General features: G+C 40.4%; 1 protein-coding gene across 5 annotated transcripts; it reads left to right on the forward strand.

Annotated features, from left to right (window-relative positions):
* The first annotated feature begins 562 nt into the window (after positions 1-562).
* Positions 563-21032, forward strand: LOC127377554 (uncharacterized). 5 transcript variants are annotated; one of them, XM_051425561.1, is made up of 26 exons: positions 563-596; positions 2311-2455; positions 2707-2855; positions 3162-3312; positions 3608-5328; positions 6017-6181; positions 7152-7250; positions 7645-7891; positions 8018-8080; positions 8272-8435; positions 10416-10547; positions 10700-10807; positions 11010-11151; positions 11716-12279; positions 13542-13586; positions 13785-13864; positions 14041-14153; positions 14252-14435; positions 15227-15311; positions 15478-15623; positions 15841-15931; positions 16156-16304; positions 16848-16933; positions 17219-17288; positions 17399-17520; positions 18276-21032. In XM_051425561.1, the coding sequence occupies exons 2-26, from the start codon at positions 2335-2337 to the stop codon at positions 18427-18429; spliced, it is 5151 nt and encodes a 1716-aa protein (XP_051281521.1). In that variant the 5' UTR covers positions 563-596; positions 2311-2334; the 3' UTR covers positions 18430-21032. The 5 variants fall into 5 exon arrangements, with proteins under 5 accessions (XP_051281521.1, XP_051281520.1, XP_051281519.1 ...); XM_051425560.1 differs by lacking the exon at positions 563-596 and adding an exon at positions 758-1882; XM_051425559.1 differs by lacking the exon at positions 563-596 and adding an exon at positions 1910-2064.
* Positions 21033-21205: the final 173 nt, after the last annotated feature.

Genomic DNA, 21205 nt, shown 5'->3' on the forward strand with positions numbered 1-21205 from the left:
TGAAAAACGTTGTGAATCACTGGCATAGCAAAAGTTTTTAGTGTGTGTTGGATTGCTGAGGCATAACATTAAGTTCTCGCCTAATTTTAGATAAAAAATACTTTAATTAAACACTACAATTATCACCTAAATGTTTAACTCTAGCGTACCGGCTGTAAGGCGCTAGCTACGTCGTCTAACGGCTAACGTATTAACCACCGACAGTACATTTTATGGCGGTATTACCTTTAGAAAAGCTAGCTTTTAGCTAAAGTTGAAAGTTGAGACACAGGAAGTCTTGCTAACCTTAGCCGACTTAGCTCAGCGTGCTAACACAGAACGAAAACATTCACACTATCGCTGTTAGCAAACTATAAACGTTAGCTGTTACGTGACGTAATTTTGTGATCACTATCAGATCGATGACCGAATACTAATAATTTCGTTATATTTATACTTATTAATACAACACGCTCCCAATCGACCGATTTAAAAAAGAAACGGAATTAGCGGAGCGGTAACGTTAGCCGGTAGAAAGTGTTTGGGGGGGGGCAGAGGCGGGTTTTGGGGGTTGGACAAACTGTCGACTGACACCCACAAGGACCACAACCGAGAGGGTGAGTGCACGATCTTTTCTCCGCCGCGTAACAAATAGATTTGCGAAAGATTTGCGCTCAATGCTAAAAAAAAAAATTAAAAAAAATAAAACAAAAAAAGGAAAAATAAAAACACCCAGTGAGCGTTACTTCCTGAACACGAGGTTCGTTAAACGCAACTTACGCGAGTCGCGTTCGAATTCCGCCGTGTTCTAAAGAACGTTGGAGTGCTTCTAAAGAACGTTGGAGTGCTTCTATAGAACGTTGGAGTGCTTCTAAAGAACGTTGGAGTGCTTCTATAGAACGTTGGCTCGCGTTTTTAGCGTGCGTTACGTTAGCCGCAGCGGCGAATGTTAGCTACTTGTTTCTTCTATCACAGGTTGAGCTAAACTCGTTCACTCAATACAGCCGATTAGCTAAATTAAAGTAGTTTTATTTAAGATAGCCAGCGTCTGTCGGCGTGTGACAAAGTTTCAGATAAACGGTTAACTCTATTGTTACTTGCGGACTCACTTGGACGAGTCGCAACGAACGTTTGCGTTGATACACTTTTTATTTTATTTTATTTTTTTATACATGTAGCCAAAGATTAATTTATAACATTGAGAAAATCGCGTGCACATCATCATGCTAGCGCATAGTTAGGGAATGTAGAGTTCTCGGTTCATTGTTTGGACGCTGCTGCCTTCAACTGAAGATCGGGGTTCGCTTTATGGTGTGAGAAATCCATCATGGCTTCCCTTTCGGTCAATTCTTACTGTTAACAGCTGATCTGAGCTCGGTTTTTTCGGGGGGGGGGTCACTGTGACACCAGGGTACAACCTGACCCAGTATCAGTTGCTGTTCTACGTTCTAGAACTCTTCGGCGCTGATTCCATGGATTTCTATTGGTCAGGAGCATACCCGCTCTAATCTGATTGGTGTAGAGACTGTCGTATGGTTGCATTCAAATACACACAGGAAAAACGAGCATCGTAAAAAAAGATGTTTAATTTACATTAGCCTAATTTGGAAACGCAGTTGTTTAATTTGATTCATACTCTTTCTGCTTACTGGTGTTGTGTTTACCAGCAAGGAAAACGTTTTATTGTCGATTATAAACGATAAGTAGTTGCTGTTTTGGTCATTTGCAAAGGTTGTGAGGGGAAGTTAATTAATTGGCTATTTAATTTAGCTTCTGATCTCATTGTTACCACACGTGCAACTTGAATTATGACTAGAGGGAGTCAAATACATCGACATCTCCAAATCCCGAGTTCATTAGTTTGTTTTTCATCTATTGAAGCTGAGATAAACGGCACTTTGAGGTAAATTGAAGGCAGCATTTTTGCGGAAAAAGCCCCAATAGTCGTCTTTGCGAGCCTGTGTAGAAATAAATAAACAATCCATACAACGTTATCTTTAGCTCACTGTTTATAATTTAACAACATCGCAATTTTATGTGACTTGATTCTGTAGTAGGTTAAAGTTTGAGACAATGTTTTGAAATGTAAGTAGAGTTGTTTGTTTTGAGAGACAGCTAGTTCTGGTTTCTGTGCTGTTAGTAGTCCATGACAAAAGCCTGGAACTCAAATTGTTTCAAATGCACAATGTGCACCAAATGCTTCCTTACATTTTAACACAATTATTATTATTGTTGACATGTTCAGCAATACCACTTCTATGTCAAATTTGTTGATTTTTGAGTTTAGAAGTGGATCACTCTCCTGTAATGTTTACCTTGGTGTTTGTGCAGGTCCATCCCTTTAGGAGAGAGGAAATGATGAATGTGGCAGTGAATGTAGTTCTGTGTACGGGGCCACCAAACCGCTATGAGCTGCTGGCATGGCTCAATGACACTTTACAGGCACGCTTCACCAAGTTGGAGCAGGTGTGCTCAGGTAGGTCACAATGAAACCTCAACAAACAGTCATGAGTTTATGCTTTACAAAGTTTTTAATTGACCTAAACACTGTACTATTATGGTTTTAGATATGAGTACACGACTGAAGGCTGCAGTTAATGTTTTGGAATTACTATCACTACATTTTCTGAGAGTCAAGTAAATTACCTTTGTCTTAGTTAATCTGGCCCTTATTGTTTGGTAACCAGCTTCCTTTTATCGTTTACTTTTGTGCGTATAAATATCCAGGTGCCGCCTATTGCCAGCTGATAGACTGGTGTTTTCCCGGGACCCTGGACCTTTCCAAGGTCCGGTTCCAAAGCAGCAGCAGCACGGAGGACGCTATCCATAACTACAGTTTACTGCAAGCTGCGTTCAAAAAAGTTGGAGTGCTCCGAGTGAGTATTGTAACAAAAGCAGTGAACAAACGTCACATTTAAAATTTGCTCAGTACAGTTAAGAACCCGACTAATGAAGCTCATCCCAGATATTTTGGTAATGCTGACTATATCAGAAGTATTTTCTTCTGCTCTATGTTTATTTTTTATTTTATATCTTTATTTTTGATAACTTAAACTCCTTTAAATTTTTTTCTCTGCAAATGTTTGGTGATTTATTTGGATATTTAAAAAGCATGTTAGTCTTTTCAAACCATCATAAACACAGTAAATAAAAACATCTTTTTTTTTTTTTTTTTTTTACAGTACATCCCCGTCGACACGCTGATAAAGAACAACTCTACAGTGGCTGTGACCTTCCTGCACTGGTTCAAGCTTTTCTTTGAAAAGAACAACAACGGCAGGGAGTACCGTGCCTTGGAGGCCAGAGGTGGACAGAATATGGTTCCTGTATCAGGTGGGAGCAGTTGTTGCACAGAAATCCTACATAGTAAATGTTGTCTATGTGTCACACAAATTGTTTGAAGCATGATTCTTGATGAAATATGTGGCTTTGTTCTTACACGATGGGAATTACATTAGTTACACAAAGCACATTATTTTTTCCCTGTGATAATGTGACACCTAAACATGCCCCAGGTCAATATTTCATCAAAATGGTGCTGGCATTGTGGCTCTTTCTGCAATAGTCTTGCAGTGATGTCTGATAAAAATCCATTTAAATGTGTCTTTTTTTTTTACTCCCATTACAGAGGCCTCCCATCAGGAACTAGAGATAATTGTGAAGATGGCAGGAAAAAAAGCGGTAGAACCGAATAAACATAAAAAACTAACGGTGAGGGAGATTTTGAACAGGAGGGCCAAAGTCTCGTCTCATCTCATCCCATCTTCATCTGCTTATCCGGGGTCGGGTTGCGGGGTTAGCAAGTCCAGCAGCGGACCCCAGACTTCCCTTGCCAAGGCCAATGCGATAGTATTAATATCTGAGGATGAGGATGCCCAGGTGGATGTGAACATGGAGCCGAAAGCAGAGGAAATGGAAATGGCGGTGATGGAAGAGCCCGTGCAGGAACAGATAAACACAGTGGAGCCGGCAGAAGCAGCGGTGAAGATGGAAGAGCCCGTGCAGGAACAGATAAACATGGTGGAGCCGGCAGAAGCAGCGGTGAAGATGGAAGAGCCCGTGCAGGAACAGATAAACATGGTGGAGCCGGCAGAAGCAGCGGTGAAGATGGAAGAGCAAGAGAGTAGCAGTGATCCTCTGTTTTTGTTCATCAACAAATACTGTAGTGGCAATGTGGACGCTCTGAGTTCTGACCCTTTAGTCTCTACCATCTTGAGTCCAACCCACCCTAAAGACATCATTCAGGTCTGCTGGCACACGCCGTACTGCCTCTACCTGTACATGGGGGTGGAGCTGGGCCGAGGACAGACCACTAGCGTCCTTCTGATTGGCTACTTTGACTGGAGCTCGGGGGTCAGTGTGGTGAGGCTGCTGCACACTCTGAACATGAGTGTCGACACTGTTGATCCGCAAACCTTGGCGGTGGACACCGGTGCTCCCCCAGGCACGCGCTCTGTAGATGGCGATGCAAAACTCCTGATGGAGACGCTGAAGAAGTTTGAGCTGCCTCTGTCCAACCTTTCTGTGTTTTACTGTAACGCTTCAAGCTTATGGGCGAGACAGAAGTTTGTATCCCAGCTTCAGACCAGCTGCCCCAGGTTAATAACACTCTCTGGCCTCCCTGGGTTAGCAGCAAGAGCATGCCAGGCTGGAATCATGGCTTCCTTTAGTGGCCTGCTTGACCTGATCAGAGTCATCCACTGTCACTACTCCACCTGCACCTCCGTTAATGACAGTCTGAAGGAGCTATTTACCAATTCACAGTCTTATGACCCGTCAAAACCTGTCTCTGGACATAGTTTATTCATCATCAACATTGTGCAGAAGATGGCCAGCAACTGGAGGGATTTAGTGGATTATTTCAAGTCACTGAGGCCGACTGCTTCCTCTGACTGGATCAGATCCCAACTGATTGATAATAAAATCAAGCTGCAGTTCCTGTTCCTCTCCCATGCTTTGGAGCCCCTCCGAGCTCTACAAGAATGGCAGCAGTATGGAACAGTAGACGTCGCCGCAGAGCTGCAACTGTCCGCCATGCTGGTCCACACCTACGCAACCAACCTCCTCCGGCCCTCCGTCCACGAGCACTTTCTCAGGAGGCGGAGCTTGCACGCCTTCAACAACGAGCTCCCCCCAACCGAAGTGAACATCGGTTCTCGTGCTAGAGACTTTCTGTGGGCCACCGCTGTTGTGGATCTGGGGGAGCAGGAGAGGAGTGACTTCCTGAAGGGTGCCACGGCCTTCTATAAAGGAGCATTACAGAGTTTAGTGAGGAATATGCCTAAGTATCTTGGAGACGTGGCACTAAGGAATATCCGCAAAGTCCTGAAACATCCTGAAAATATCAATGTAAGAAGATTTATTTCTGTTAGCTTCATATTTGTTCAATAAATATTAATATGTTGCTGGCTTCAATAGGTTGATTTTAATTTGAAAACAAATAAACTAAATAGTTGTGGGAGATATTGAGACTCAAAATCGCTACCAGCATTACATTTCTGTCCTCTCTGGTCCCTCTGATAACCGTCAGTATCCGTATCTTATCTTAGTACAAGGCAGTCACTTCCTGGACTCCCAGCCAAGAAATAGTTTTGTACGGATTAAATGAAGAAGATATAACAAGTTAATTTGTGAGTTCAAGAGGTTCTGGTTTGAGTATTTGGTTATTGTTGATAGAACCAGGCTATTCTCCCTCTATGTCCAGTCTTTGTGCTGAGCTAAGTGTTCATATTAGTCTCATCTAACTCTCCTACAGAAAGCGAATAAGCACATTAATTGTGAGTGTGCTGTGTTTAGTTTGATGATGCCACCACATAATCTTTTTAAAGCTCAAGTTGTTTATTATTGACTCTTGCTGCCAGTTTGCTTGTGTAACTTTAAAGGGCTGTTTCACAAAATAGTAACACTTTAGGGGAACTAACCCCAAGTGTTTGTATGTAACAGTTTTCTTTGATTTTCTAATGTTATCCTTGACTTAATCAGATTTTCCTACCCGTCTGTATACTGGTATTTGAGATATCTGTGTTTTCTCTTTTAGGATAATGGATTGTCCAGATGCGTGCTGTCAGAGATCGGGGTTCAGCTGGGTCTCTGTAACACCGGGACGACAGAAGCACTTCAACTGGCATACGAATACCTCAGCGCCATTAAAACATTAAAGGAGGAACAGAAAAAAGGAAGAGGAGGTCACTGCTGGGGGAAGGTAAACCGTCAACATGATGGATCAATAACAGGGGGTGGGTGGGTGGGTGACTTCATGTAGATAAAGTGGTAGTCCAGTAGAGGTGTGAATTGTCACTGATCTCCCGATTCGATTTGATTACGATTATCATGTCAGCGATTCGATTCCTCGATGCATCACGATGCTTCAAATACATTTTTCTATTAAAGCCACATAGGATATTTGACTTGACGGAATGCATTAAGATACTGTATAGTTCAATATAATACAGTTTTCTATATTACTTCATATGGTTGTTTTCATCCAAAAATACAAATAGTAAGATATAAATCTTTTTTATTTAACAGTCAGACCACAGCAGACAGCGCGCACACACACACACACACACGTCTCCCGACCGTGTCATTGGAAAGAGGGACAGTATTCAGTGTCTCAGCACTTTTCTCACCTATGATTGTGACCATGTCCAATGCTGCTGGAGTATTAGCTCCTCTGCTATTGTGTGATGGTTTTTTGCACATGGCGATGTAGCGATGTTTGTACGAGGCTAACGGTGCGTTTTTATTTACTGATGCCGCGCTCACTAAATGACCGGCCTGTTGGCGATACTCATCGAGTATCCGATGAAAAAAGTCCAGTGGCGTTTTTCTTTTTACTCCTGTCAAAAACTTCTCCATCTCTCCTCCCCCGTCAGTCCCCCCTGCCTGTCACGCCCCACAATTTGAGAAGTACTGGTCTAGATGAAACGGGTCAGGCTACTGAGAATGTTATTTTTCATTTGAATGTTTATGCGGCGGCCAGAAAATTAACGAGCGACATCATTGCGTTATAATCGATTATGGCCGGCCACTGCATCGTCCATGTCTGCATCGTGATGCATCGATTATTTGATTAATTTCAACACCTCTATAGTCCAGTAGCTCGGTAAGCTTCAGTAAACATTGATGTTGAATATCAGATGTCCTTACAAGAGTTCCCTGTGTTTGTACAGATGTTGCGTGGCATTAGACAGCACTCTATCCTGCGTACGTTCCTTCTGATCCTCCTGGCGCTGCCGGACTCTCTAGGCAGTACGCAGGTGTTTGATAAGGTGAGTGTTGAATGTTAAACGTCTTTCAGGAGGCCGACTAGTTTTATTTACCAACCAAATTTTACCTCCAGGACTTGTCCTCCAATATGCACTTCCATAAAATATTATCAATACACAGCAGTGAGCAACGAGATAGATAGATATTATTGTTATTTTTCAGGTTATTATACACTAATGAAAACACGTATGAATATTCTGCCAATATTTCATTTAATTTTCAGTATTTCAGTAGATCCTCCTAAATATTAGACACTGGACTTTGTTAAAAGGTTGTTTTGTTTAAAGGTAACTAACATCTTTATCCTTTTCATATCACAAGTTGTTTAATTTCCTAGTTATGTGTTTCTGTGACGTGATAAAGAGATTAACGTGTATGTTTTGCTCCTGTCTCAAGATGTGCAGCAGCACCAAGGCTCTTTTTGACAGCCAGAATACCGTCAACACCTCACTTAAAGCAGAGAGGTTCAGAAGGAAACGACCTGTCCGGGCAGGTAATGGTGGCGTGAAGCAGGAAGAGGAGGATGAAGAGACTTCAGAGACAACGGATGACAGCGACAATTCTGCAGTCAGACAGAGACGACGTGTTCCTACCAGACACAACCGCTGTGCGAGGGATTCAGACTACACAGACAATTCCTCAGGTAAGACTGTCAGGTGTACGTTACCGGCTTCATTAACATAAATTTGGCTAATGAAGTCAATCTGTTGTGGACAGCGGTTCCAAATGTAGGTGATGATAATAACTAATGTGTGTTCTGTTTTATTAGATGTGGTTGACGTCACCGAAGAGGCCAAAACGTGTCGGACCAGTAGACTGGTGAACGCAGAAAGTAAGAAATGTGTCATATTGTTAATAGTCTAAGGGTGTTAATAATAAGATAAATTGTTTATTGTATGCTCACAGTGTTGTGAATACTACCCTAGTCCCAGTGATCAGGAGCAGGGCCTTTATATGTGCATGAAGAAATAATCATAATGTATAATGTGGTATATTCAGTAACTCATTGTCACTGTTCTGCAGAGCCAAGGATCTCACCGCCACAGTCCATATACATTATAAGCGATGATGGTGATGATGATGATGATGACGACGATGACGACGACGACGATGATGGTGGTGGTGGTGGTGATGATGATGGTGGGATGGTTTTAACGTGTACACCAACCGACTCAGCACCACAGCTGGTAAGATGGACTGTAATGTTATTTATATTAACTTAGTGATAGAACCAGGAAAATGTGTTACTAATGGTTTAACGTTCTATATCAATACAGTATATTTATTATATTTTAAGAACAGTGTTTTATTCTCAGTTAATAATATAAAAAAATACACAAATATAAGATTTTTAAACCTGTATCTTTTTTCACACCTAACCTGTTTGGTTGGGTTAAAAATAAGTCTTGTAGAACTAACAAGTTGTCAATCAAAGTCTAGTGCAGAGTAAGCATCTGGACGGAGGAAGCATATGATTAAAGGCGAAAGGATGAATGAATTAATCTAGAAAATGATTGGCTTTATTTTATAATAATGGAAATAATGATCAGTTCCTATATATATATATATATATATATATATATATATATATATATATATATATTAATGCAAAATTTGTCTCTGCAAACTCTCTGGGTTGTTCAAATTACACTCATTGACTATGGAGAGAATTCTGTTCCTTTATTATTCAATCAAATAAAATAGATTTGAAACCAAAAGAGATTTGAGAGCAAAAGAGTAAGTGGCAATCAAAAAAAAAAAAATTTAGAGTTCGAAACAGAACAAGTTGCAATTGAAAAAAAATATGAGAGAACATATTTCTTCAACTTCAATCAAAACTAATGTTTGTAAGTAAAAACATGCGACCATTTTGCGTCCTCTTTGCTTGCAAATTCAACTGCACTTGATGGGCGGGGCCTACGCTGGTGGACGAGAGAAGAGTTTCTATTGGTTGGTTTGACTGGCTACGTCTTCCGCATTACACCCACTTCTCCCTGTGCTGTGCTGCTTGGAGGTAGACTGTTGCTCTTCAAACGTTTCCCATAAGTAATGAATTGCGCTATATATCGTTGGCTACAGCCTGCCGTACATTCACAACAACAACACAAGTAATGAATTATAATGCCCTGCTGCTGCTAGCACACTGATTAGCAGCAACATGGTTGTCTCTGCTAGTCTCGGCCTGAGCAGAGTAGCCTACTGAGTGAGTGAATTCCAGGGAGGGGTATACAACGTAGGGCTGTGATTGAAACATTTAGTGTTGCATGGTACTCGCGGTGCCAAAACGTCACGGTTCCTACACAACAGTACTACCGTGGATTACTAAACTACCGCTGAACGCGGTGCCAGTTTCCACTGTGTAGCGGGCTGCCGCTACTCCTAATGTCAACAAACACACGTGGCGAATAATTAAAATCACAGGACATGTCTTTTGATCTGATTATACAGATCAGTGGTGCTGAAATTTGCGTTTCTCTTCTAGAAACCTACACATTGTACATCTGAGGTCAGAAGCATCATTCGGTGTCATTTAAGTCGGACCATCATTACTTATGGGAAACGTTTGAAGAGCAACAGGCTTACCTCCAAGCAGCACAGCACAGGGAGAAGTGGGTGTAATGCGGAAGACGTAGCCAGTCAAACCAACCAATAGAAACTCTTCTCTCGTCCACCAGCGTAGGCCCCGCCCATCAAGTGCAGCTGAATTTGCAAGCAAAACTTTTGAATTTGCAAGCAAAGAGGACTGATTTGCAAACAAAACTTTAGAACTTGCAAGCAAAGACGACGCAAAATGGTCGCATGTTTTTACTTACAAACATTAGTTTTGATTGAAGTTGAAGAAATATGTTCTCTCATATTTTTTTTTCAATTGCAACTTGTTCTGTTTCGATCTCAAAAATTGTTTTTTTGATTGCCACTTACTCTATTTTGCTCTCAAATCTCTTTTGGTTTCAAATCTATTTTATTTGATTGAATAATAAAGGAACAGAATTCTCTCCATAATAGACTCGTATGTGCCTTGATTCCAGGTTAAAACAGAAAGGAACTGCCTCAGTTATGGGAGACAAGTTTTCAGAAAGATGTATTTTACTGTATATTCAATGTTAGAAACAGTCAGTATTATATATTCTCTTAACATTGTGTGTTTGTGTGTGTGCGTTGGACAGGGTACGAAGGAGGAGATGGTTTGGGGGAAGCTGGACGGCTTCTCTTTCTGGCCAGGCATCATCATACCCTGCAGGGTGAAGAAACCAGGGATGAAGATGGTGGAGTGGTACGGACAGAGAATGTCCTCTCAGGTGAGTCAGACAAAGTTTATACATTACAGTAAATATGCATGTACATGAATGCTTGATATACCTAGTGACAGTACACTCATTTATATGCTGTATATACTAAACTCTTATATTTATTACCATTCCCTGCACTGATTCCTTGGCTCTGATTCCAGGTCGCAGTGGAGACTTTGGAACCTTTCGCTGCCTTCGCTGAGCATTTCTGTCCCAAATCCTTCGCCATCCTTGTCACCTACAGACAAGCCATCTTCTTGTCCCTGCAGGTCTGTTGTTGTCTCTCTCTCGCTCTCTCTCTCTCTGTCTGTCTGTCTGTCTGGTACATACACAGGACTTAATTGTTCTGGTATGTCGGATCAAAATTCACCAGATCCGACTCATCAACAAATCTAACCTGAACTTTGAAAGTGTTGATAGGTGATGCATATTTCTCTTCCTCCTGCTTACGCGTGTGTCTGTGTCTATCAGGAAGCAGCTTTACGCTGTGGGAAGCAGTTTTCTGCAAATCTGAACGACAAAGATGGGCTGCTGAAACAGGTGTTAGACTGGGCCTTGGAAGGATTTCAACCTATGGGACCAGATAGACTCACAACAACGGCTGCCGTCAACGGTATGAACATCTGATTCCATGCTAAATTAAATGGTAAATGGTAAAAGCGCCTTTCTAGTCTTCCGACCACTCAAAGTGCTTTTACACTACATGGCACACTCGCCCTTTCACACACATTCACTCAGTGATGGTAAAGCCCATCATACACATTCAAACACATTCAAACGCATTCAAACATATTCAAACACCGATGCACGGCATCAGGAGCAATTCAGGGTTCAGTATCTTGCTCAAGGATACTTCGACATGTGGCACCAGGAGCCGGGGAACGAACCAACAACCTTCCAATTAGGGGACGACCCCCTCTGCCTCTGCACCACAGCCACCCTAAATGCATAATAGAGCTCTGCAATCATTCTATAACATCCTATTAGAAGGTAACCCTGTTGTGATCTTGACAAAGTAAACAATGATTAACTTAAGTAATTTAGTATTATTGCAAATACAAAGAATTTTGGTTCTGGTTTCAGCTCAACAAGTGTTTATTGTCTACAGATTGTACATTTTAACTTTACTGTTGTGTAAGATGTCTGATGGTCACATGGATGATTGTCTCCTGTCCAGGTGTTAGTAAAACAAAGCAGAGACCAACGGCGAGGAAGACCCTCTTCTCGAAAGCCAAATCTCCTCGTCGCTCCGTAAACTCCTCCGACCCGACGAGCAGCAAGAGCGATATGGCCAACTCTGAGCTGAGAGACGTGGCTGTCTCCATGAACATTTTGTCGTGCAACTCTACGGAGAAGTCCCCCCACAAAGACAGCGGTGGAAAGACTGCGTTGGAAGAAGCAGTCGATTTTGCGGGAAAAGACGCTGAAGTAGTCACGAAGGAGAAGGAGAAGGAGAAGGAATCCACAGGAGAATTGGCAGCAGAGACGGGGAAACAGGGGAAGAGAGGATGGGAGGGAGAGAAAGATTACTGGGAAGCAAGATGGGAGAAGGGGAAAGGGAAGGGTAAGGCCGGGTGGAAAGCCGGGAAGGTTCAGAAGAAGAAAAGCGGTCTAATTGATGGATTTGATAACGACACGTCTCCAGACTTTGTTCCGAACAAGAAGAGGACCTACACCAAAACCTACAATAAGATCAACGAGCCGACCGCCATGTACACCCAGCCGGACCAAAAACTCAGAGGTACCAAACAGAAGTTCATCATTAAAATGTTTGAATTTGAACAAATTTTAATATTTTAATTCCAAACTGAGTGAAACAAATCAAAGTCCAATACTAAAAGCTCAAATTCAGTCTGAAACGGACACGTACACAGATGAGCTGTGATTTAATATATTCTACAGTTACATTATTAACAGCATTTTCAGGTCAGGTATGTCGACTGTATCCCATTACCTTTACTCTTACAGTAACTTTCTCAGTTAGTTACCGGGTACGAATATTTACTGTCGACTCTACGCAGGAACTAGTTTGTGTGATGAGACATGTATCAATTAAGTGATAATATTCACTTTGTGAACACATGCGTTAGAAATAGGTTCTAATTAAGTTTCAGTTTAAGACCAGCTGGTGCAGTTTTCCCTGCGGAGCCCGTTATGAGATCCAACCTTTGATACTGAAGTGAGTCATCTGCGTAAAGCAGCTGATTTAATTTCCAGCTTGGAATTTATGCAAAGTAAACCATTAAAAAATGTTTATAATGGGTATAATTCATTCAACAGTGTTGGAATAGTTATTCTTTTCAAAAGTAATGTTATTACTTTTCTAACTCCCTGCCCCTATCTCCCCAAAATTCAGCTTTACGACCATTAAAAGCCAGTTTTGCTTGTAAAAATCAAAGTAATGGAGTATTTCCAGCTGCTGAATGTGTTTCCATCTTCAGTTGTGATTGGACAATGTGATTTAGATTGTTGGATTTCAAATCGGCAACAAAACAAATAAAAGTTGTAACTAATTCTTTTTTTGGGGGGGTTAACTGTAATATTACTGAATAGATTGAATAGTTAGTTACACTACTAGTTAGTATTTTATAATGACTTATAAGGTCAAGTATCACAATAGGTTCTTAATATCTGAATCATATCGTTTATTATTCCCATAGTTTTAATACATTTTAACCGTTTTATAATACATATATATATTCAATTCAATTCAATTTTATTTGTATAGCGCCAATTCATAACAGAAGTTATCTCAGGACACTTTTCAAATAGAGCAGGTCTAGACTGAACTCTTTAAAGCATTATTTAAAGAGACCCAACAGTACCACCTTAAGCAAGCACTTGGCAACAAGGGCAAGGAAAAACTGTCTGTTAAAAGGCAGAAACCTGGGACAGATCCTTGTCTGCCTCGACCAGTTGGGGTGAGAGAGAGAGAGAGAGAGAGAGAGAGTGTCTATCTATCTATGCAAATTATGAAAACGTATTTTGTTTCTTTTCTTGCAGAGAAGACCATCCAGATGATCATGGCCAAGAAACTCAACATTGACGGTGAGTGTTGTATTTTTTTTAAAATCTGAATCAAATCTAAAATCTGTTCCCTTTTTATTCATAACAACTCACATCACACCTCACAGTACTGTAAGTCTTCCCTCCAGTGAATCTCTCATCCAGTACTGATAACATAATAATCGTACTGTTTTATGTAAAGCACTTACTCACACATTTGTTCCTCGTCTGTGTCTGCAGGCATCTGTTTGTGTTGTGGGACTGAAAGCGTTGAGATATTCCACCCTCTGTTCAAAGGAAGCCTCTGCTTGAAGTGTAAAGTATGGAATCATCAACTTCTCTTTATCTTACAACCAGCAGTGAACCAACAGTAAGGGTTTCTCAGCACACCGTGAATGTGTGTTTAAATGTGTGAAACCTTGAACTGAAGTATTAAACACTGTACTTCCTCCTCCTGTGCTAACTTTACTGGCGGTGCTGTCTGTGTCTCCTGTAGGATAACTTTACAGAAACCCTGTTTCGCTATGATGAAGATGGATATCAGTCCTACTGTACCATCTGCTGCTATGGGATGGAGGTCATACTGTGTGGCAACGACAGCTGCTGCAGGTCAGTCTCTTCCTCTATCTAAGGAAAGGAAACAAATAGAGGCTGATTTTTTTTTCCCCATTTGATGGATTGTCTTTCCTCTTCCTCCTCATTTGCAGATCTTATTGTGGGGACTGTCTGAACATCCTCATCGGCCAGGGGACGTTTGATTCCTTGAAGGAGTTGGACCCGTGGATCTGCTACTTGTGTCAGCCCCATCGACCCCACGGTGCTCTGATTCCCAGAGTGGACTGGAGCATTCGTGTGCAGGAATTATTTGCCAACAACAGCGCCATGGAGTTTGTGAGTGATCGACCCATACGAATCATTTTGTGGCTCTCTGAAGCAATTGAAGTATTACACACGTTAAATGAGTAAATATTCCTTTACTAACGCAACATCAGGATCAAATGTGCGTGAGTTACATTCTTATTAATAATAACAGTGTTAGCAGTGTTGGATTACATATTTTTTAATTTTCTTTATGGCAGACACTTATAATTAATTTAATTATTTTCTGCTGATTGATTAATTGCTTTCATCTTTATTAAACACTTTAACCCAGAATTCTGGTATTGGTACCTGTACTCTCATTTTGTTTTACTACAGAAATCCGAAATAATGTTTTTACAGCACTGATTTTATTTATTTTTCCATTTTTCATAGTGATTTTTTTTTAATGCCAAAATTAATAAAAGCCATAAATATACCTTGAGTTTAAGAATATTCTGACTTTTTAAATGTTTTTCTATATATAAGAAACTAGATTCCATGCAGACAGAATGAAGTGTATGAGAAAAGAGGCATAGATTAGATAGATGGTACTTTAAATAATTTGAATATACATTAGGCTTATCTGCTACATAAAAACATTATTTAATACAACAAAATATAATGTTATATAAACTAAATGCACTTTATAGTAATTTAGAGAAAATGTTACAAATAAAGGGACAAAATGAGTTGAAATAAATGATTAAATACACAAATTGCTCTTACTTTTAACCTTTTAAGTTCTTTATTTCTTTATTTGTTTCCATTAATGAGGAGTCACACAGTGTTATTACATAGTTTTGACCTTTTTTACTTTGTAGGAGCCGCACCGTGTTTACCCGTCCATCCGTGCCAACCTGCGCAGACCAATCCGAGTTCTCTCGCTGTTCGATGGCATAGCAACAGGCAAGTTTCCCAAAAACAATAAATTACATTACGTGTTTTTTGGTGCTCTTAGCATTAGTACTTTTCTGCTCCTCTAAACATCTCTAATTCTGATTCTACAGTATATTTGATGTCAAGACGTTGACAGCCTCTGTGTGTGTTTGTGTCTGTTGGTATTTTCTTTCAGGTTACCTGGTGCTGAAGGATCTCGGCTTCAAAGTAGACAAATATGTTGCCTCGGAGGTTTGCGAGGATTCAATTGCCGTGGGAACCGTCAACCACGATGGGAAGATTGTTCACGTTGGTGACGTCCGGTTAATCACCGAGGAGCTCGTACGTTCTCTCACACTGCCTGTTTAATGTACATAATGTTTGTGTTCATCTTCCTTTATAACACATCTCTCTGGTTGAAATTGTGCTTTAGGCTGACAGTGACCTCTCCTGTTTCAGTCCTTTTATTTACTTTATTTATCTGTTCTGAGTCATTGGAAGATGCCTTACAGTGCAACGCTGAATTAAACCAGCTCATTGTCCCTCTTTGACCATCCAGCTCGAGCAGTGGGGTCCGTTTGATTTGCTGATCGGTGGCAGCCCCTGTAATGACCTCTCCATCGTCAACCCATTAAGAAAAGGCCTCTACGGTATGTAACAGCTTTAACTTAACTACTTTCACATATTTGTAGATTGAAAACTTTTCGTAGACTTAATGATTAATCAGTTGATCAAATAAAAGAACCAAAAGGAAATATATATAATAAAATAATCTGTAGTTGCAAACCTGATTTAATAATAAGGATGATGACATCAGATATGACAGTGCAGAGGCCTTTTGTTCTTTGCTGTAATTCCCTCCTCTCTCCGACAGAGGGCACTGGCAGGCTGTTCTTCGAGTATTTCCGCATCCTTCAGCTGCTGAAGCCCAAAGAGGAAGACCCCAGGCCGTTCTTCTGGCTGTTTGAGAACGTGGTCTTCATGAACACGCACGACAAAGTCAACATCTGCCGCTTCCTCGAGGTTCGTCACATCCACTGCTGTTTGGTTTCTGCTGGATTCATCTCGTCTTACTACACATAAAATAAATATTATGTTATACTATATTACTATATTTCACCTTAGACTTATTTTATATCCCGTATTATAATAAACTACTATATTATGTTATTTTTCTATTATATTTATATATTAATACAGATGCGGGTATAGTAGATGGTATATTACTCTTATATGTAACTTTGCTGCTACTCATCACACCACTTTAACACTTCACTTGAATACACTTTTAGTTAGTTTGTATGTGTACTGCTTGCCTTGTATACTTTTCTATAATTTTTTATATACAAATAAGTCTTTCTTTTTTTAACTTTTCTCTATTTATCTGGACTTTCTTTCGTCCTTGTTCTCCCTCTGGGCATCAATAGAGGTTCATCTCATCTTCCATTATTTTCATTCCAACTCCTCCTCTTCCTTCCTTCCTCATTACACTGCTGTTTTTCTCTCTTAAGTAACATTTTCCAGACTCAAGAGAATGACTGTTGCTGTGATGTGATTCTTCGACAGTGTAACCCAGTGCTGGTGAATGCAGTCAAAGTCAGCCCTGCCCACAGAGCGCGTTACTTCTGGGGAAACATCCCAGGGATGAGCAGGTAACATCAATTAATCCTCAATTATAAGGGTTCAAATACTCAAAACTAATGGATTCAAACTATGTTCTTGACTGAAATAATAATATTATTAATATGATTCTATTGTTAATAATATTAGTGTCCTGTAGCAGTAGAGGTATCATTACACTTTGTTTTTGCTTTTATATATTGTTTTCTCTGTCTCCTAAAACCCTCTTTTTTTTCTTTCTTCATCTTCTGAAGCGCTTTGTTACTGGTTTTTAAAAATTTATAACTGAAGTTTGTTGGCTGTTTATCTCCCTTCAGGCCCATTATCGCCTCCCAGAAGGACAAGCTGACCCTCCAGGACTGTTTAGAGATCGGTAGAGAGGCCAGGGTCAGTTTAATTCAATGATTTTGTGTCTGCAGTTCATGTATTTTATTTTTTAACAATTCTGATTAATTTAGGTAACTAAAATCCCTACTGTATTGTTGTTTTGGTTCCAGGTCACCAAGGTGAGGACGATCACCACCAATCCAAACTCTCTGAAGCAGGGCAAAGGTGTCTCTCAGCTGCCTGTCCTCGAGAACGGCAAAGAGGACAACCTCTGGATCACTGAACTAGAAAGGTAGGAATTGTAATACTTGAAGAGTGTGTCTGTGTTAAATGTATGCAGTATTTACTGGCTCACTGCTTAACTGGTTTTGTGTGTTGACTCTCTAAACTCTGGTAAAAAAAATACACCAAAAAAAACTTTTTTTTTTGGCTGTGTATGGATACAAATCTGGCAATATGATACGTATCACAATACAGGTCTTACAGTTAAATATATAGCGGTATATTGTGATACTGTAAGAAAGGTGATATAAATTAAATCACAAAACATAATATTGCAATACTTGTATAGTAGATCAGTATCGTCTTACACCACTAGTTGTCAGCCAGAGAAGAGAGAGATTCTCACGTTGGACAGTTGCCCTGTGGCTTTAACTAAATATAATATGGAAATGAACAACGGTTATTTTTTAACATTTTCATTTATTGGTGTTGGTATGAGAAACATTATATGGTTTGTTGTTCCAGATATATATTGTTTTGGGCCAAAAATAACTGGGTAATAAAGGTAGATGAACCCTGTCCTATAGAGAGACTGAGACATTGCTAATATTGGTTATAACATCAGAAAACAGTGAAAAATGTCCACTACAGAGCTTAAGTAACTTCAAGTGTCTTGTTTTGTTCAACCAACTGTCCAAAATCTGATCATATTCAGATCAAAAAGCAGCAAGAAGCTGTAACCAGAGAGACTCATCGATCAATGTTGCAGCTCTAAACTGAGACTTACGCTAACACTTGTGTGCCTTCTTCCTTGTGGTCCACCAGGATCTTTGGTTTCCCCAAACATTACACCGACGTGAGGAACATGAACCGGCAGCAGAGGCAGAAGGTGCTGGGGAAGGCATGGAGTGTGCCGGTCATCCGTCACCTCTTCGCTCCTCTGAAGGACTATTTTGCCTGTGAGCAGCTGCCTGTATGACCTCCACCTCCACCTCCCTGTCCTCCTCTGCCACTCCAGAACTGCATCAACCGAGATAACGGAGGGCTGTTATCTTTTGCATAGTGATGTGTGTGTGTGTTTGTGTGTTCTGAAGGGTTTTTTCCCCCCACCACGTGTTTTTATAAGAACAAGATGGAGCATGACTGGTCTATGCATATATGTACTACTTTCACAAAGCTAGCTCACAGACAGGCTTTTGTAGATCTCTGCCACAGGGACATTTTACCCGCTATGCACTCAAGTCTCTTGCATTGTGTCACACATGCAGTTTGTGTATACAACAGACTCTGCTTTAGCTGCTCTCTGTCTACCTCCAGTTCTTGGTTTTTCCTCCTGATCCTCTGAACCACCTACTGGAGTTTACAGACACTCTCGGTCCTTCCTTTCCTCCCTCAAATGCTCAGTGACTGTCAGTGTTGCTACTCAGGGCTTCCTTTTTAAAAGTTGATGATTTGAGTCATCAGTCGAGGAGATCCCAGGTGAACCTGATGGTCAGTCGAATCTCTGCACTTTACAAACAGAGTCTCAAAATTACAACAAAACAATCTGTTTGGCTGCTCCGTCACTTCACTGTCTGCTCCGGTGATAACTGTCAGTGTAGTCGGCTAAACTACTTTTGAACCAGACTGTGATACAACTTAACCCTGCGAGCCAGTTGGACACTGAGAATCCACCTTTCCAGGCTTCAGTCTATGTGTTTGTGGCTAACCTACGTGGTGCCGTACCAGTCAGCGTCCTCTGAGGAAGTACTGGCAGTAGTGTGGTGGGTACATAGAGGTTAGTGTAGATATCAGTTATATGAGAACTGGAGAATATTTCTTCATTAAAAGAAGAACAAAGAACACCAGCAATGATGATGGACGACTGGTTCTTCCAATTTAATCAATTTACTCTCCGTTCGGTAGCGCTGTCAGCTGCTCTGCAGGGGAGATGCTCCGTGGTGGATGTACAGTTTCTTTCACTGTGAGGAAATCTCATATTTTCACATCACAGTTAACAAAGAAAGGCTTTAAAACGTGCGTCTGGAGTTAGACTGAGTACACGAAGGTCTCTGTGTGGACTTTTTGTTCTGACTGTGAGGACTGTCCACGTGGCCACTTACGCTACGAGGCTTCCAGCAGCTGATCTACTGCACATGTAGAATGCAGACTAATAGTAGGATAGACAGAACTACTACGCAGCTGTCTGTGTATGTCTCGGTTTGAGAATATAATCTTGGCTTTAGAAGGAAAATATGAGAGTCATGCAGGCTGTTGTAGGATGTCAGTGTGGCACTGAACTTAAAAAAAGAAAAGGGAACAAATAGTCAAATGTTCGTGTTGAACAGCTAAATCTGAGTCTGGTGGTGCTACTAGCCACACTTGAACTGGGAAGGCTAAAAACAAACCAGAGGTAAAGTGTCCTGAAGAGTAATATATTATTACCTTTTCACTAGAAGTCTGTGAGCCTTCTCTTGTAGTCAGCCCACTCATTCAATGATTAGTCGATTGTTGATGGTCAATAGCCATCTAAACTGTTGTATCATCAGTATTTAACATGAATATTGATAGTTCATTCTGAGGTTATACATGCGTCTACATATGGCATATATCCTAGAGTTTTTAAAATACATAGATATAAATGATGTTTACATGATGGGTGTTTTTTTAAAAGAGATTTTTATACACCACTGCTCCATTTTTATCTATTTTTAAAAAAAAATATGGTTGCAAAATGTAGATCATATTGAACTGAGAGCTGTCTCGCTGCTTTACTATATTTGAATCCTGTTTCCAGGAGAAACAAAGACTTCATTAAATTAACATCTACTGTAAATGTTAAAAAAATATTATATTCTGTACCAACATTGCTCTTCTCCTCGGTTTCCTGTATCAAAACTGAATTGTTAGTGTTGATAAAAGTATTTAAGAGAAATAAGAATTTTGCCACAGTTTGATCAGTTTTTAACTTCATCCTTTGGTTCGATCTTTGTATATTTTGCTGTGTTAAACTTGGGGAAGCATAAAATAACTGAGTGTGTCTTATATTATGTGTGTTTAGGAAGATTCAATGAATTGCATTGGTTGTTATTGCTGCATTGGTGTTGACGCCAACAAAATGGTGATGGACACTATGCTGCTGTGGTGCTAATGGTAACAAACAGTTACCTGCTGCTCAATAATAATCTGTATTGTGTTTAAGAAACAGTGAACTTGGCACGTGGCCAAATGAACTGATAATTGTAAATACTAATAAGAGTACTGTGATTATTCTGACTGCTGATTGTATCACAAACATTTTGAGAACTGTTTGTGGGTGACGGGGTTTAACTGAACTGCTGTAGAGTCATTTTGCACATTAACAGCAGTGGACTGAATTCAGAGGTATGAAGGTATCAATGACAACGTGGAGGAGAAACTGAAGTCTGTACTATTGATCATCATCTCTGTACTGAACCAGATACTGTCTCCTTTTATTGAGTGACACACAATGTTTTTTACATGTTTAAATGGTGCTCTGTGTTCTCGTCATTGCAAGTGATTGTATGACAGTTTTTTTTATTGGGACTGTTAACGAGATTAATAAAAGAAGTCTCACAACGATGTCCGAGATCTTCATTTCACTTGAGTCCCATTGCTGATATTTGTTATCTGTTGGGGTTTTTTAATTAGTATTTAATCACAAACACGGCTGGAGCTACTATTGAGCACACAGAGGGCAATTCCTCTTTGTTTTTGACATCCTGGCGGCAGTAAATCTATAGGAGAATAGTCTA

The sequence above is a fragment of the Dicentrarchus labrax genome, unplaced genomic scaffold, assembly GCF_905237075.1.
Source record: "Dicentrarchus labrax unplaced genomic scaffold, dlabrax2021, whole genome shotgun sequence".
Lineage (NCBI taxonomy): Eukaryota > Metazoa > Chordata > Actinopteri > Moronidae > Dicentrarchus > Dicentrarchus labrax.